This window comes from Dermacentor variabilis, chromosome 4, assembly GCF_050947875.1.
Source record: "Dermacentor variabilis isolate Ectoservices chromosome 4, ASM5094787v1, whole genome shotgun sequence".
Lineage (NCBI taxonomy): Eukaryota > Metazoa > Arthropoda > Arachnida > Ixodida > Ixodidae > Dermacentor > Dermacentor variabilis.
In genome coordinates, this window is record NC_134571.1 from 145,921,987 (window position 1) to 145,938,738 (window position 16,752).

At 45.8% G+C, this 16,752-nt stretch overlaps 1 protein-coding gene across 8 annotated transcripts in view; it reads left to right on the plus strand.

Annotated features, from left to right (window-relative positions):
• Positions 1-16,752, plus strand: part of LOC142579882 (cytochrome P450 3A2-like) — an 84,836-nt gene that overhangs the window by 44,004 nt on the left and 24,080 nt on the right. For 7 of the 8 annotated variants that reach the window (XM_075690525.1, XM_075690520.1, XM_075690522.1 and 4 more), the window contains 4 exons: positions 2,914-3,151; positions 9,230-9,360; positions 12,288-12,360; positions 15,841-15,910. In XM_075690525.1, the coding sequence (XP_075546640.1) occupies positions 2,914-3,151; positions 9,230-9,360; positions 12,288-12,360; positions 15,841-15,910 (512 nt within the window). The remainder of the gene's footprint in view (positions 1-2,913; positions 3,152-9,229; positions 9,361-12,287; positions 12,361-15,840; positions 15,911-16,752) is intronic. The other variant, XM_075690524.1, reaches the window with a different exon arrangement.

Genomic DNA, 16,752 nt, shown 5'->3' on the forward strand with positions numbered 1-16,752 from the left:
ATTTTCGTTGCGTGATTTTTTTTTTGTGCACACATATACTCCCACTACATTCACGTGGGTACGCAGAAGCGGTATATCTGCGCAATAGCTGTCATAACACGAGCAGAAAGTGTGAACTAGCCCCTTTCATCGACCTTTTGAGCTGCGTATCTATTGTTAGCAAAGTTAGCGAACGAACAAACCTAACTCGCAGGAATAAGGGTGCCAGTTACAAGGCAAAGAATGTTCAAGGTGAAGTGTCACTGATAGTGCACATACACAGTGTCTGTTTGAGCTAAGGTGCAGCAAGCTTTAAGAGAGACTTCATTGCGGAATCAAGAAAATCCGTGTGTTCTGCTGTGAGCGTTTAATTGTCATTGCCTGCTACGTGCCGTAGTCTCAGGGCTGGCTTGAGCGGGAAATTGTACGTAAAGCGTGAAATGATAAGCGATGAAATTATTTACTCGTTTACTTGTACATTATAGTTGCCGCCCAAGCAGGCATTAATATAATTAGGTACAGTCTTACTGACAATTAATTGCTCTGAATGCAAAACCCCGCGTGTTTCTCATCCGCTCAGTTGTATACCCAACCTGAATGCTTACGGCTTGTTTACTTTAGTCATTTTAAGCAAATATATTTATTTATGAAAACCTTACATGCCTAGCGGAAGGAATTGGGGGGGGGGGGGGCAACTAAGGTTACACCAACGTAAAACAAGCATTATGCAACAAGGCAAAAAGAAAAAGAGACGTCAACGTAAGGAAATCTTTATTCGCACCAGTCGTTGTGGTGCGAATCTCTCCTCTTGTCCTTTGTGTTTTTGACTGGTTTTTTCGTTCAATGTATAGCGTGCGAGATCAATATAGTAAATAAAAAAATGCAATTGAAATGAAGACTAAACATAGGAAAAATTACACACGGTAACATACGAGTAAATATTACACGAAGATGATAGCGCTACATAATCGGCGTACAACGCGGGAGTTGACCTATCAATAACAATGCACAGTGCAAAAAAGAAAGAAAGAAAAAAGAAACAGATTAAGGCAAGGCAACAACACTTAAACTCTGCCATCTACGATAAGCTAGAAGTCCCAGACAATGAATGGTGTTTGAACCCACAGATGATTCGTTCAAAATATAAATGAACAAAAGTGCTACAATATCACTAGATAAGAATGCAGAAAGGTATAGGAAAAACTAAAGGCTCTATAGAGAACTACATGGTTGAGGTGTCAAAGTGTTCGAGGCAGGGCTTAAAAATTGCCTGGGACATATCCTGTGAAACTATTCTGGAGCACCTCAAAAGGGAGGCGATGCTCACGTTGAGATCTCGCACGATCTGCCTTCTATAAGTCCGCCTCCGCGCGCCGGAGCAACACCTCCTAGATAGCAGGCTTCTGCACTCTGTTTTATGGCTTCATGCTATGCTTGGACTGAAATTTTCATTGCCAAACCTGGCGTGACAAAGGCTGTGACGTAAAAATCACAGCGGCTTACTCGGGAGCGTGCCCATTAGATTCTGTGGAAGTCGGGCAAGGTAGCATGACGTCCCGGATCCGAGTGCACCGGCCTTGTGTTATGTAGGAGGCGTTGACTGAAGCCCTGGGCTAACAGCGCCATCCAGGGGATGCCGGGGGCGCGCGAAACCTTACAGTTTCTTGCTGGGGAGCACGCTGACTGGGATCGGCGGAACGCGTGCACTCTCGGAGGCCGTGGACTGTTTATCAGCGCGGGCATTATCAAATGAACAGGAAAAATGCAGCAGAATTATAGGACAAAGGCTACCAACACCGTCACTGTGCCATTGCCTTGCGGGCACACGAACTATCGGGTGACCATGTAAGAATGGGTAAAAGACTGTTACGTCACACGATGGGGGCAGAGCAAGGTTACAACTGCGGCTTGGCTAGATGGCGCATGTCTTACTGAAAAGACGTGAGGCAAAAGTAGGGCTATCACACAGACCGCTTATATCGTGTGTCTGATTCTGCGCGTTTTAATGCGCAACATGGTTTGGCGAGTGCCCCAGCTATTTCGGTGGCAATATTGCGCAAAGTCCTGTCTGTAACGCAAAACAAGGAAAATACTTGACACCTTTCCCATAGGAATATAGGGGCTCCATAGAAAATATATGGCGTTGGAATGGGCCAACTTGAATTTCGGAGTGGGCCAACCGGAATTTGGGGGTGATATAGGGGTGGACGGACCTGAATTTGAGAGTAAGACAACTTAAGTTTGGGGTGGGCCAGCCTAAATTCAGGGGTGGCTCAGCTTGAAATCTTGGGTGGGCAACCCGAGAAATAAAAGCACAAGCTAGGCTAAACATAGAGAAAGAAATGCACGAGCCGAGCCAAAGAATGATAGGTATTAAGAGACAATTCTCTGAATTTCTGTAATTTCTTTCTTTTTGTGCCCAATATTTCACAATCAGTTGCTACAGAAATATGTAACAAAGCGTGACCTATACGAACCGACCCATTGCTAGCTTAGAAAAGTGCGCTTACGCTTTAAGTGGTAAGCTGCGAGTAGTTGCGCTACATTTATGGACCACTGTGCACAAGCCTATCGTGGCAATTCCATAGGGACGTAAAATTTCGTGCATTTTTGAATTGGCTGTGATGGTACAAAAAAATAAATTGAGGCTGGGCAAATGAGTAAGAGAACCTACGCCGAAAATCCGCTGTGATTCTCTGTCGGCACTCCATGTAAGCCGGCATTTCTTATTCAAAACTTTGCGTTCACGTAAGCAGTCCACGCGCAGGAACGAAACGAATGCCTCTTAGTTCGGCACTATGCGTCCACATGTGCCACTATAATTATTTATTTAATGTGGCGCACGTTGTTTTTATATACTCTAGGACTCGATTCGGGAGTTATGTTAATTCATCGCTGTAATTGGGCCGCTAATTCATTTTCATTGTCATTCAGATGGTGCCACAGCTGGAAGAAGACGCGGAACTATTCACAAAGTCGTTGGTAGAGTACGCCGATACGGATGCGGAGATTCATATGCTGCCAAAGTTTGAGGAATTGACCATGGACTATACAGCTCGAGGTGCTTTCGGAATAGAAGAGCGTTTCCAGGGGAACCCCGACCATCCCCTCATAGAGCTCTCCCGAACTGTCTTTCGGGGCATCATCAAAGGACCTTTACACATGATCGGACGTAAGTGACTTCTTAGACCACTGCACGTTCATGCGCACGATAAATGGGATTTTGACGCGCTGCTTATTTGTTATGACAAAAATGTGACGCTGATTTCATTGAAAAGCTTGCAATTGCACTAGTCTCCAGAAAATGCTCACCTACATTAGGCGAGTTTGGAAAGTTGCAAAGCGTTGTTCGAGCTGTCACGGCCTGGTAGCTTTTTCAGTGTGTAGCTCCCAGAAAGTTGGCAACACGGTTGGGTAAAATCGATTATCAATGAATTGGTAAAAGTAATGAAATCGGAAATAGATATTTCACAACATCGGGGATATATTATACCGTGTAGGAGGACGGGCTTGAATAGAACGAAGTTGAAGGCCTGAATAAGGACAGTCTGGCAAGTATAGTAAAGTTACAGTCAGTCAGTATAAACTCTTATTAAAAAAGAAAAGAAAATCACACTCAGGTCCAGTGGGTGGGTCCCTCAGTCCAGGGCCCCACTGGCGATCGCGGCACGCCGGGCTTGGTCAAGAAGGGCCAGTTGGTCCTCCCGCACCGTGCTGGCTAGCCACACCTCCCACTGCCTACTGTTGGAGTTTTGCCCCATAAGGGGTGATTGGATTTCTTGTGGCCGACTCTGGCACGACCATGTGATATGGTCAAGAGACGGCCGCCCTCCGCACCAAGGGCAAGTGTTGGGATACCGGGTGGGGTGTATGTGGTGTAGTAGGAGTAGGTGTGGGTATGTACGGGTTTGTAGTCGGCGCCAGTCCCGCATTTGCGCTGAGTCCAAGGATGTGTCTGGAAAGCTATACCGTTGCCTTCCTCGTCTCTGTGCCTCCAAGATATCTTTTGCTGTGATCGCAGATTCTACGAGAGTGCGTTCCGTCGCTCGGATGCTATATTCTCGAGCGAGGCGGTCCGCCCTCTCGTTACCGCTCACTCCGGCGTGCGCCGGACACCACGTAATAGCGTGGTGTTCCGTGGGATTTCTTCCTAGAATTTTGACGGTGAGTTTGGGCAGGGTGCCTGCCATGAAAAGGCGACATGCCGACTGCGAGTCGGTTAGTATTAACGCAGAACGTGCTCTATTTTCAGCGTCACGTACAGCAAGAGCCACCGCATTAGCCTCTGCTGTGGCCACCGACCCTGTTCTGACTGTTGCGGAAATAGTAGTTTGTGCGTTTGTGGCTACCACAGTGAAAGTTTTGCTATCCTGTTTGCACGCGTCCGTGTAATAAACCTCCGGATTTCTACCGAACCTGCGTTCGAGTGTCCTGGCCCGTGCAAGGCGCCGTTGTCTGTGGTATTTCTCGCTCATGTTTTTAGGGATTGGGGACACAGAGATCTGCGCTCGTATGTTCGGTGGGAGTAGTTCTGTTTGGTCGTTACAATGTGCCGGTCTGAGTGGATACCCTAATCGACGGAGAAGTGTTCGACCTTGCTCCGCGGAATTGAGCCTTTCTCGTTGTGCGATCAGTGTTGCAGCCACGAGTTCTTCAAACGTGTTGCTAATACCCATTGCATTAAAAAGGGTCGTGCTAGTGCAAATCGGTAGACCAAGCGCCGCCTTATAAGCTGTGCGTATAAGGGCGTTTATTTTAGTTTCCTCTGAGTTTGAGACTTTTTGGAAAGGAAGGCCAAAGGTTACACGGCTTATAATAAATGCCTGTACGAGCCTTATCGTCTCTTCCTCCTTGAAGCCTTTTCTGTTTCTTGCTACTCTGTTTATCATCCTAGACACGCTGTTAACCGTTTTCCGGAGATTTGCGATCGTGTGCCCTACTGCTCAATTTTCCTGTATCCATAGTCCGAGTATCCGAGCTTTAGATACCTCCTGTATTGTTGACCTCCCAGAGCAAGCTTTATCGGAAGTCGATCGTCCTTTCGTGCATAAGGCGCTCTTACTCGGATTAGTTCGGACTTCTCCGGGGCGCAATTCATGCCAGCTTTTGTTAAATGATCCTCAACAATGCCAATTGCCTTCTGGAGGGTTTCCTGACGTTCCCCTAGAGATCCCTTTGCGGTCCAGAGAGTTACGTCGTCCGCGTAAATCGCATGTCCTAAGTTTGGGATCCGTTGTAGTTTCACCGCTAGTCCTTTCATCCCTATATTGAAGAGTAGCGGTGAAAGAATTGAACCTTGCGGCGTTCCTCTTTTGGGGGTCTGTAGAACATCTGAGCGGGTGGATCCTAGCCCTATCGTGGCTGTGCGGTTGTCTAGAAAGGATTTTATGTATTCATAAGTGCGCTGTCCGCAGTGCATGTTCGATAGTTCCGTTAAAATGCTTTCGTGCGAGATGGTATCGAAAGCTTTTTTGATATCTAATGCTACTATGAATCTGTCTGCATTTCCTCTCTCTGTGTTTAATACTTCTTCTTTCAGTAGGAGAAACACGTCCTGTACCGACATATGCTGTCTAAAGCCGAACAGAGTTTCCGGGAAAAGGTTGTTGTTTTCTATGTACCTAGTGAGTCTCATCTGTATAACCTTTTCAAAAAGCTTACCCAGACATGAGGTAAGGGATATGGGTCGGAGGTTTTTTATGTCCCTCGGTTTCCCTGGTTTCGGTATTAGAATTATCTCTGCATGCTTCTATGCCTGTGGGATTTGACCTCCTTCAGTCCATACATGTTTGTTAAAAAGATCTGTTAGCCCTGTTAAAGCATTGAGGCTAAGATTGCGAATCATGGCGTTTGTTATTTTGTCCGGTCCAGGCGCCGTATTTTTCTTGAAAGTTTGCGCTGCCGCGAAAACCTCTGCCACCGATATAGAGGCATCCAGCTCCTCATTGTTCCTTCCTAAATATGTGAGAGTATCATGGTTTTGCGTGGAATTTGCTCCTATATACATGTCTTCTAGTGTGTCTAGGAGATGGGTGTCAGCGTCTCGAAATTCGCATTCAAGCAATCGCAGATCTCGGTTCGTCGCTGTTTTTGTACTTGCAGGATCTATCATGCTTCTCGAAATGGCCCATGTATTTTTTGTGTGTAAGGTTCCTTGTAGAGATTCACAGAATTGGTGCAAATTATTGTTTTCTAGTGTTTGTGCATAAGCATTAGCCTCTTGTGTTAGTTGAGCTATACGTATTTTGAGCTTTCTATTTAATCTTTGTCTTTTCCATCGTCTCGTCAGGCTTCTGCGTGCTTCCCATAAATGTATGAGGCGGCTGTCTACCGCTGTTATATCCGATGTTGTAGCAATCTCCCTCGTTGCTCTTTCGTGTGTTTCGCGTATTTGCTCCACCCAGGTTTCAATATCTTCTGGGAAAATGAGCTGCTCTTGTTTATCTCGATATACAGTCCAGTCTGTAATGCAAGCCCTCCATAGGGAGCGACGGATTTTGGGGAAATTGATACCTATCGAGACAATGTTATGGTCACTGCCCAAATTTTCCTCCAAATTTGTCCACCGCGTCTCCCCTGGATGGCTCGAGAAAGCTAGATCTGGGGTTGTATCCGCCGCTACACTATTGCCTAAACGTGTGTAACACCCCGGTATTAACGCGATAGCGTTAAGGAGCTCGTGTCGCAGAAAAGCCGGTGTCGTCGGCGTCGGTGTCGGCGTCGGCGTCCGCGGCGTTGGCCGTGAACGATAAATCACGGATAAATCACTCGAACCACCTTTGTTTACGCTTGAGGCTGCGTTCCTTTGATGGCTTCCGTTCTTGGCGTCCTGACGACGGTTCTGGTCGGCGGACCTGTTTTAGACGCTTTCTGCAGCTTCGGTCCCCCGTTAGGTGGGCTTCACCGCACGAGGCACACTTCGGGTTACATTCGTGTCCGTCTGCAGGATCTTCCGTTCCACAAATCCTACACACACACAGTTCCGGTTGTGGGCACACATCAGTTCTGTGACCCACCCTTTGACATGTTTTGCAGACTTGCACTGTATTTCGATACGGATAGCAGGCCATTTCGCCTCCCTCGTAGTACACATATCTTGGTACTATGTTTCCGAAGAATACAATGACGGCACTCTTAGTGTCCCCCAGCATTCGTGCGTGAGCGACTTCCACATTCAGCGTGCGCACTCTGATTTTCGATTTAAGGACGTCTGAGGGCGTATGTGGGGTGAGTCCGTGGATTACCCCCCAAACTGCTCCGTCCCCCAGAGCTACATACGCTTTCACCGCATGGGGTTTTCCATTTATCTTGAGTGATGTAATCTGGCGCAATGTGTGTGCGACTTCCTTTTCTGGGGTTGAAACAATTACAATGTTCGATCCAGGCTTAATACGTAGCAGAAACTGCTCACCTTGGATCTTTTCATTGCAAGCCTCTATAATAGCACGGGCCATCACGGAAGTTGTAATTGCTCGAAGCGGGAGTCCTTGATGCGGTCTCACAATGACCTTGAAATCGTCCTTTGGTAAGGGTGCTAGTTTCTTCCCGTTGCGTCTCGGGCGAAATCTCGGCTTGTCTGCGTTCTTTGGAGATTCGTTCTTCCGGTGCTCCTGCGCACGCTCTCTCCGTTGCATTTTTCTTTCCCTGACGGACACAACTGTGGTCCATCCCTCTTGGGCGTCTTGAATGCGTTTGTCGGTCGTACTCTCACCGCTGTTGATGGTGGACGGTGATGAGCTTATCCCTGCGTCGGTGGCCATCGCCTGGTGCGGTCGGATGTCCGTGCAATCCATGTGCTCTTCGGTGTTGGAATCATGGCTGGTCGAGGCTCTTCCCGCTGAACCGCTTTTCGCACAACGCGCAGGAGTTTGAGACGCCATCTGCGTCGGCGTCGCGGCAGTGGCGGAGTCGCAGCCGGCGTCGCGGCTGCCGCCGCTCGCTACTCGTCGGTAGGCCTACACTGGCTCACTTGTGGAGGTAGCAATCCCTTGGTCGTATTTCCGTGAAAAATGGTCCAAGGGCCAAAATTCTGGCCTCCCTGGCTGCTGCTTGACTTCCCGGAAACGATGAGGTGCACTTTTCGTAGGTTCGAAGAACTGGACCACACGAAAAACATGGAAATTGCGGAGCGTGATGCGAGTGCGTCCACACTCCTCCATGCCTTGGACGCGGCCCTCATAGTAAAGTTACAGTAGCTCGGAAAGCAGCGAATGATGGTATGCATGATGGTTTACATATAGAGTGGTCTGGGTTAGTATTTTCCAATATTATAAACGCTCCTTTTTGTGATCTACATCGTAAGCATGGAAAGAAAGTAGTGGTTGGAAGTGATACATTACTTTATTTTGCTTAAATTTTTGTCATCGATATTGTATGTGTGTGTTGGAGCATCTGGTGTCTTCTCAAAGATAGCGTATGCCTATTGCTTCATTATTTCGTATTGTCCATTCAGTTTTCTTGCATATGATTTCTTTTATATAGTTGCCAGTTGCCTTGCACTTTGACACCCCTTTGTCACCAATTCCAGCAATGTGGAACCCGCGTCAGTACACCTTCTTTAGTAAATTGAATTCTCTCTACCTCTTATAATTAAGCTATAATTTCACATAAATACAAGACGATGATTTGATGCAGCATTGTTTTCCATGTGTAACGGACGAGTGGCACGGCTCTATCTCAGACAGATAAATATTTTTCTTTTTTTTCCACCTGCAAATATACATAATTCCATCTGGCTACACAGCGACACTTCGTTCAGTTGTATGACCTAGGGCATGAAAAATACTGCTGTCACACTTTAATATAACTCCTGTGCAGCGCTAAACAAAGATTGCAGTAGTAGGTCATTATTACTCAATGACACGCCAGCGATCATCGTTGATTTTGCCTAGGTTGCATAGTTTAACGGACGCACTTAAGTTTTGGAACCCAGTTGTACCGAGAAGCGTGATCCCTGTAATCTTCACACAACGCTAGAACAGTCTGGAAGATTAAACTAACTAAAGCGCCGAAAGTTCAATAACGAAAGTTCAATATATGAACGATAAAGAGTTCGAATCTGCGATCGCGATGTGGCCATAAGAACGCAAGCAGTCAAGAGCCATGCCTGGTTGACAACGCGAGACTGATAAAACCGTCCTCCAATTCTTCGTTTCTTGGCAAAGCACAGCCGTTTCAAATTCTGTGTGAGATTATGATCATTCCTTTATGTTTCAATTTCCTAACTCCTACTGTGACGCACTTTTTTCAGAGTGCACAACAACAATTGGAGGATGGATGAAACCCTTTTACTGGTTTACTACGTTGGTCGGAGAGTTCACGTTTGAGAATCTCGGCAAGGAGATAGAGAAGGTTATTGAAATGAGGAAAAAAGATCCCTCTGTAAGTTCTCTGTTTCTCTGTTATTTACCTCTTCAGTTCTTCCAGTCAAGCCTTATATATCTTCCAAACAACACGTGGACCCCGTGCCGTAATCCTATAGTATGTGGTAATACGTATAGTTTTTTTTCCCCCGGAATATAAGACCTTTATTCAAACGTGATCCAACTTGATTATATTACCATTACGGGCCCAAATCATACGGGTTCTCTCAATAGGATTAGTAAATGAATGAAAATTTTAGTGCAATTTAGTGGGCCTCGCAGCATGTTCGGGCATTGCAAACGAACAATCGCGGATTCTGAATTACGACATCACAATCGCTTCTCCAAAGTACAACACCCAACGTACGCCGGGAAAACAGACCAGAATTCAAACGAAAGGACCCGCGCCATTCTTTTCGAAGGAGCCACTCTCCTTGCCAACAGAGGCGACGTCACAGGCTTTCGACTCCCCGCCACATGTTTACCAGCTGCGCAAATAGTCTGCGGCAACGCGAACTTGGAGATTTGAGTGAAGCCTGGAGCAGTAAAAAAAGCCTCTTCAAATGCGTCCGTCACCAAGAAAAGATGAAAGAGAGAGAGTGAAGAAAAGGGGAGGGCGAGGTTGCGACGTAAGTGTCACTTGGGCTATGGGCTCTGATATGTCGGAAGACAGGGTAGGATTGGTCTCTTAAAGGGACACTAAAGCGAAACAACAAATAAGTTTAGACTAATGAAGCATTGTTTCAGAACCCTGCAGGCAGTCATTAGAAAAAGACAGTTTGATCATTAGATGAGAAAATGAAGGTTCAAGTATCAGTACTTGAATTTCGCGCCGAAACCCCACAGCTGGTACGTCGCGTGACGTCAGGGATCCCAAAGTATGTTTTCGCATTTGGGCCGCGTTGGCTGAATAAAAGTTCCCGAAACTTGCCATGTTTAATATTTGGCTCCTTTAGAAGACAATGTAGTCAATCTGTACCGCTAAATATATTTAGTAGGCCCTAGACGATGTTACCAAAATCCAAGACGTCACGGCCCCCAGGTGCGGGAACTTAAGTAGGCGTCGCCACCCGTATGTCGTTCTTGCGCTTTTTCTGGCTTACCAAACGTCTTATCGTTGCAAGTGTGGTGTTTTTGGTGTTGTAGAATGGTAATTTACTGATGCAGCAGAAATCATTTTTCACTTTAGTGTCCCTTTAGGTGTAGGCACGAGTTCACCTGCTATTGTAGAGGGTAGCGCGAACTAAACACAGAAAGCGACGGACAGACGAAACCACAGGCTTGATGCCGCTTTGTGGCTTCTGATTGCGCTAAACTGTACACAGTACCATGTATATGAGTGAGCCCTTCAGTTTATCCTTTCGTAGGCTTCTCTCACCACATGCCTCGCAAAACATTATTTGCTCCAATTTCAGGCACTAGTATATATTCTGTAAAAATGATTGAAATTGAACTCTCCCTCGACGGCATTTTACAACTCCCAGCGCATAAACAGAATTTCCGGCGAAGGCTTGTGAGGGGCTTTTTATTTTATGGTGGTACGGTCTTTCTGGCCTAAATTTACAGCAACGGCGGACATTATGAAAATTTTGCGTTAGTCACCAACACGTGCCTTAATACACTATCAAACACGCAGATCCAACGCTATGTTGGAACCTGAATGACGCGAAGCTCGTTTGGGTTATAGAGCGGAAGTAGCAGTTACGGTTGCAAGGGCACACCTTCGTCATCTGTGGTTGTTAACTGTCTGCGCCAAGAGTACGAAGGCGATGCGTGATGCTTGTCGAGGGAAGAGTGTTGACGAGAGGTGCATGGCGCAGAGAAGTACGACACATGTCAGAAAACTGACGAAGAAAATTAGCGCAAGCAAAAAGCCAGTTCGCACGGGACGACTGTGTATACTGCTTGTTTATGTATTTTCTTCCCCTGTGAGTTGTCTTTATGTTCGCGGTAATCTTCCTTATCCGCAATGCTAAACTAACTAGCCGAAGAATTAATTCCTCTAGAGTATTTCAAAATACATTTTAGGGTTTCACACCCACCGTGTCACTGTGGAGCATCCATGCTGGGGACTGGCCAACAAGGGGGCAATGCCCAGTATCACATACTCAGTTGTTTGTTCTGGCGCATACCCAGTGGAACATACCCTGCAATTCAAGCTGTCTACCAGGCAAGATACCCAGAGCCTGCAGATGCATGTCGGGCAAACAGCCAGGCTGACCTCTCCAGCATATAATTCAAGCCTGTGTGTGTGTGTGTCTCTCTAGTTAGCTGCAGGTTTTCGAATCGGGAACGTATACCCAGTGACCCAAGTTGTCTATCCAGCAAGACAGCAGCCAGCAAATGCCGAGTGGCTCAAGTTGTCAATATGTAACCACAAATCTATTTGGAGAGAAAACTATGACCAATTACTTACCCCGGGGATGGCGCGAAAATGAAGCTTCGCTTAGAAATTTTATTCATTAGGCTTTAATTTCGAAAGCCAACAGACCTAACTAAAATGAGAATTTTAATCTCCTCAGAGCTCACGAGATGTGCACAAAGAATGCATTCTTATAATATACCAATCCGTATATATCTGTTCTCCGTAATCAGCGACGAAATACCTTCGTTTTCATGTAGTTTCATGTAGGTCCCATGTTAACTGGGGCGTCGTGACAAAATTCCAAGTGCGACGCTAATGTATTGGAATGTTGGACCACTGAAATATCAGTGATATTACTCTGATATGTTATAAATGATATCAGTGAGATTACTGTGCGCTGCTGCAGTACTCAAGCTTTTGGTGTGATGTCCTCTAGCCCTGCCGGCAAACGGCATCCCCTCAGAACACCCCAACAAAAGTATATCACTGTAATGAAGACGTTTCGCTCTATTGATGACTCATTCCAACTTGAAATTCGAATCGTGCTTGCGCGTGCTATACATCCCTTGCATTTATTGCAGCTCAGAAAGCCCGACATACTTCAAAGTCTTATTGACGCGGAGGGCACTGACACTCTGGACTCCAACTCAAACGGTAACAGAGCCTTCTTGCTTTAAATTGCTATTTTCTTGCTCCTTTCCGGATGGCGCGCGTTCTGGTTAGTAATTCATGCTCGCATGCAGCGGGAAAAATGAAATGTTGCTCCACGTACTCAGAGTTCGGCACTGTTCACGCAATCAAAACCGAAGCGCCTTATAGACCGGATGCATTTGTCGCCCGACGTCTTATTCTACAGTCCATACGGTGTCTTGTTTCATGCGTGATTTTCTGGAAGGGTGATGAATTTTTTGATAAAGAGATGCAACTTATGGCGTCACGTATGATATTTTGAACACTCGCAAGAAACTAGTACTTGCGAAGTAGGAGGCTGAATCCTGGATGTGCAAGTGTTCGTTTTCACCACGAAAATAATGATTAGCTAACTATACAATCATGGTTGCAGGAAGAGCTAGCCAGATTTCTTTTGCCATTAAAAACTTGTTCTGAACTTTTTTCCACGTTGCACCGTATCGAGCACAGTAAAAATTCAGCTATGTCACATATTGTGAGGCTATTCCTTTCAGTCTATGGCCCTTTTCTGCTTTTTTTTTCTTTTAGTGTAATGAGTTCACTGCCGTTTCAAAGGGACGGACAACTGGCCAGAATGTGTTGAGAGATGTTGATAAAAATGAAATTACCCAGATTTATCGTGATAGAATCCAGGACGCTGCTCACGATTGAAGCAGTAATAACAAGTTTAGTTGGCAAACAAAGTCTCTAATACTAGTAAGTAGCGATGCCTGGCGGTGAAATCTTGTTAGTTCAGATGTAGTCTACGAGATTAGTGTACGTAAGTCGGCTATTATCAAGTGCAACATAATTGTTGCTTCAAATTGCAGTCGCTATATTATTACACGCTTGCGGTTATTCTATGCTATGGAAATTAAGAGAGAGAGAAAAGTGTGCACAGAAAGGCAGGGAGGTTAACCAGAGGTAGCTCCGGTTGGCTACGCTGCACGGGGAAAGGGGTAAGGGGCATAAAAAGAGAAAGAGAGTTAGACAGGCAGATAGAGAGAGACGAGCACAAACAAACCGCGTGCACTACAGAGCGGTAGGGGGCGGCGTTCTTAAAGTCTACATGTCGTTTAGCCCCGTAGACCGCAGGAACGTTAATAACGCGAGTAAGGCCTCCAGCGCGGATGTCCTTTGGGAGTACTGAACCAAAGCTTTGAGTTCTGACAGTGGCGCACCCATGGCTACGACAGCGTGCTGAACTACGTATCACCTGTAAAAGCGCCGTTTCGTTTTTTATCCGATTGATATCGTTTTGACTGCTTAAATGCCAAAGCAGTGGGACAGGAAACCACCAAAACACGTAGGTATTATTCCAGAACTACGTTAACACTTCGGAAAACATGAATCGCAGGAACGTCGACTTGATAAACAAAATAATACTTTCTCACAGTTGCGACCGCTCTTGTCGTCTCCCTCCCACTAATGCCGGCGTATAATCGCTATCGCGCTTACCTATCACCTTTCTCAACATGCTTCCAGTGAATGACTACATCCTCACTGCAGAACGAGAAATTGTGATAAAAACAGTTCTAAGGTGCTTTCCACGTTACCACTTCATGATTCCGCACTCTGATCGGTAAGCTTTCCATTGCACAAAGAAAAATATAGGTACTATGAAAATTGCTTGTCAGTCCCTTTAATGCTGTTTTGGCATTTACTCTGTTTGTAACCTTGGTTAAAAGGTCGTCCTATACAACGTTCTCCTCTAAGACATTCCTTCATGTATTTGCATGTGAGTTTTTTTTTATGCGAACCTAATAAACTTCAGCTTGATACCACGGAAACAATGGCAAGCACCAGATGAGTCCACTTTTTCTTAATATGGTTATAGTTCAAATACGGGAGTAATGGGCAAGGGACACTAAATTTGTTGGGCACTAAGCATGCAGATGTGCTCCAGTTATACCAGTCAAGTTCCAGCGCCCAACCAGTAGTAACCTAAGCGCATGCACTGAGAAGAATCAGCGCGGTATCAAAGGTTTACAGCGCGGTCTCGCTTCTCACATTCATGCCAACAGTGCCGACACAGGAGAGATGAGAGTGCTGTCGAACAAATTTAGCGGCCAACTAAGTGAAGAAAGCACATAAGAAGCGACCGATACACCTCATAGCCCCTAGGAAGCGTGTGTATGTCACTGTATATGTAGCTACATCATTTTTGGAACCTTGGTATGTTTAGCGCTTGAAATCCATGAGATGTTCGCTACCTTGTAGCGCTAGGTTAGAGAAGGCGTACTCACCTTGCATTTAGCGGGGTTCCTATATCTTCTATGAGCGCCACCAGCCCTTGCAGCTTTTCGCACTGCGCTTTGCCTCGTCAGCAAATAACAGCCTCGAAGAGGGTCAGTATTCAGCGACTGTCAGTATTCAGTGGCTACAGTACGCACTATCCGCCCTGCAACGTGCGCCACACGAACAACTTTGAGATTAGAGAACTGACCCATATTGACGCCGACAAATTACACCACCTGACATTTCAGCGGCTTCCAAGTCACTGTGGCGTCATAGTTAACGAGCTGCCTACACCCACGTACTTATTGACCAGATTATACAGCCATGGTGTTTCGACCTGCAGTGTGGGATCAGTGGCAGCATCCCTCTTCTACCTAATTAAACAATAGAGCTCTACAGAATGCTTGTTTCGATATAGTCGGCTAATGGGTACCTCAAAATGGTGCAGACCGGTCAATATAATATCACACTATATTGAATTACTTTCAACCAGCGAATTCCAAATATGAGCATGGTGGTGCTACGCATAAAGAATATGTGTTTTGACAGCCTATTATACCCTTAGCACTAAAACGGTGTTTTGGTTGAACAATACATCCTTATGGAAATGAAAAGGTCTTTTTTTTTGGTAATCATAACAACCTAGCACCGACACTGTAGCAAATTTGTTTCACAAAAGAATGTTTTTGGTGCTTGAAGCCTACTTAAGAATGCAAAGTGCTCTACAATGTACGTGTACCTGTGGACGTCTCGTTCTCTTGTTTCGTTACTGTCGTTGTCGTGGTACTCCAGACAACGGAAATCACTTGTTTCTTATTTACAGGCTCCTCAGTTGACTGGGCGCCCAGTGGTGAACAGCATTAAGCATGTATCAAATTACGTACTAAACTACGTTCTCTGTTTTTGTACCAAACCTACTCTATGAAAATTTCGCATTTTATTTTTGCTTAAAAATGAGACATTATTCGGTATTCAAATTGAAATATTCGGAGACAGATTTGTCAAATATTCGTATTAACTTTATTCAAAAGAATTCGCTACTTTTAACAACTCCAATTCTCTTTATTGTTTTATTTCCAGCATCGAAAGCTTACTGAGCCAAAATTATTCTTCATATTTCGCTGTAGGACCCCAGCAAAGATGTTGCCAGAAACCTATTGCCCTATTCGGAATACGCATTACTGTGAGTGTGCTTAGAAGTCTATTGTATTTCTTCTTTTTGCTCAGGAGCTTCCAAGTCCAGTGATGTCTCGTCTTCAGCAGTGGCCAGTACCGCAACTGTAGTGTTCATCGGAGGGTAAGGACTCTGTTGAATTTCCCGCGTTTTTCCACCAACAAATAAGAGGACCAGCTTCGGGCCAGGGAACACGTGAGCGCGTTCGAAGAGAGACTAGGAGCCATCTTTTGCGTTTTGGGCTCAGGTGGACACTAATAAAGGCTTATCTGCGTCTAAAGACTTTCACGGCTCTTCCGTGTGCCACACATTCTATATTTGGCGCCGCAGAAACCAGGAGGTGACAGCCGGAAGCTACCGCCAAGAGACTCCACTGGTGGCTACCTACTGGAACTACCGCTGCGAACCACGGAGCTAGACGGATCAGCTGGCCGCTATGGATAAGCTCAAATTGGAGAGTACCACGTGAAGGGCCCAAAACACCAAGATCATTCAAGGGTGCGCTGTTAGAAAACATCGCCGCGACAGTGCGACAGATTGACAATTCATAATGCAAAAGTGGGGTAAGGCGTGCAGCCGCGGACACAAGAGAAGTGAATAACACGAAAGCCGACTATCAACTGAAGGAAGCACTGAGGCGAAAAAAAAAGAAGACACAAAACTCATCTGCACATGCTCTGGAATTATTGAATATTTAGGAGCGGATCAAGGACAATAACGATGAACTAAAGAAGATTAAGGATGAGCTAGAACGCCACATTACGCTGCCGTGATTCAATATGACGACTATGCGACCCCCATCTTAGCCGAGCGTGACCGAAAACGCCACCAGCATTCTGAGACTGATTCGTCGTCATCGCCTATCGAGGTACGCGACATGCCGGTGGCCATGGGACAAGATGTAAGGCCGGGAGACTAGTTGCAGAAGCTGGTAATTAATACTTTCGCCGGATATCTGTGCTAGT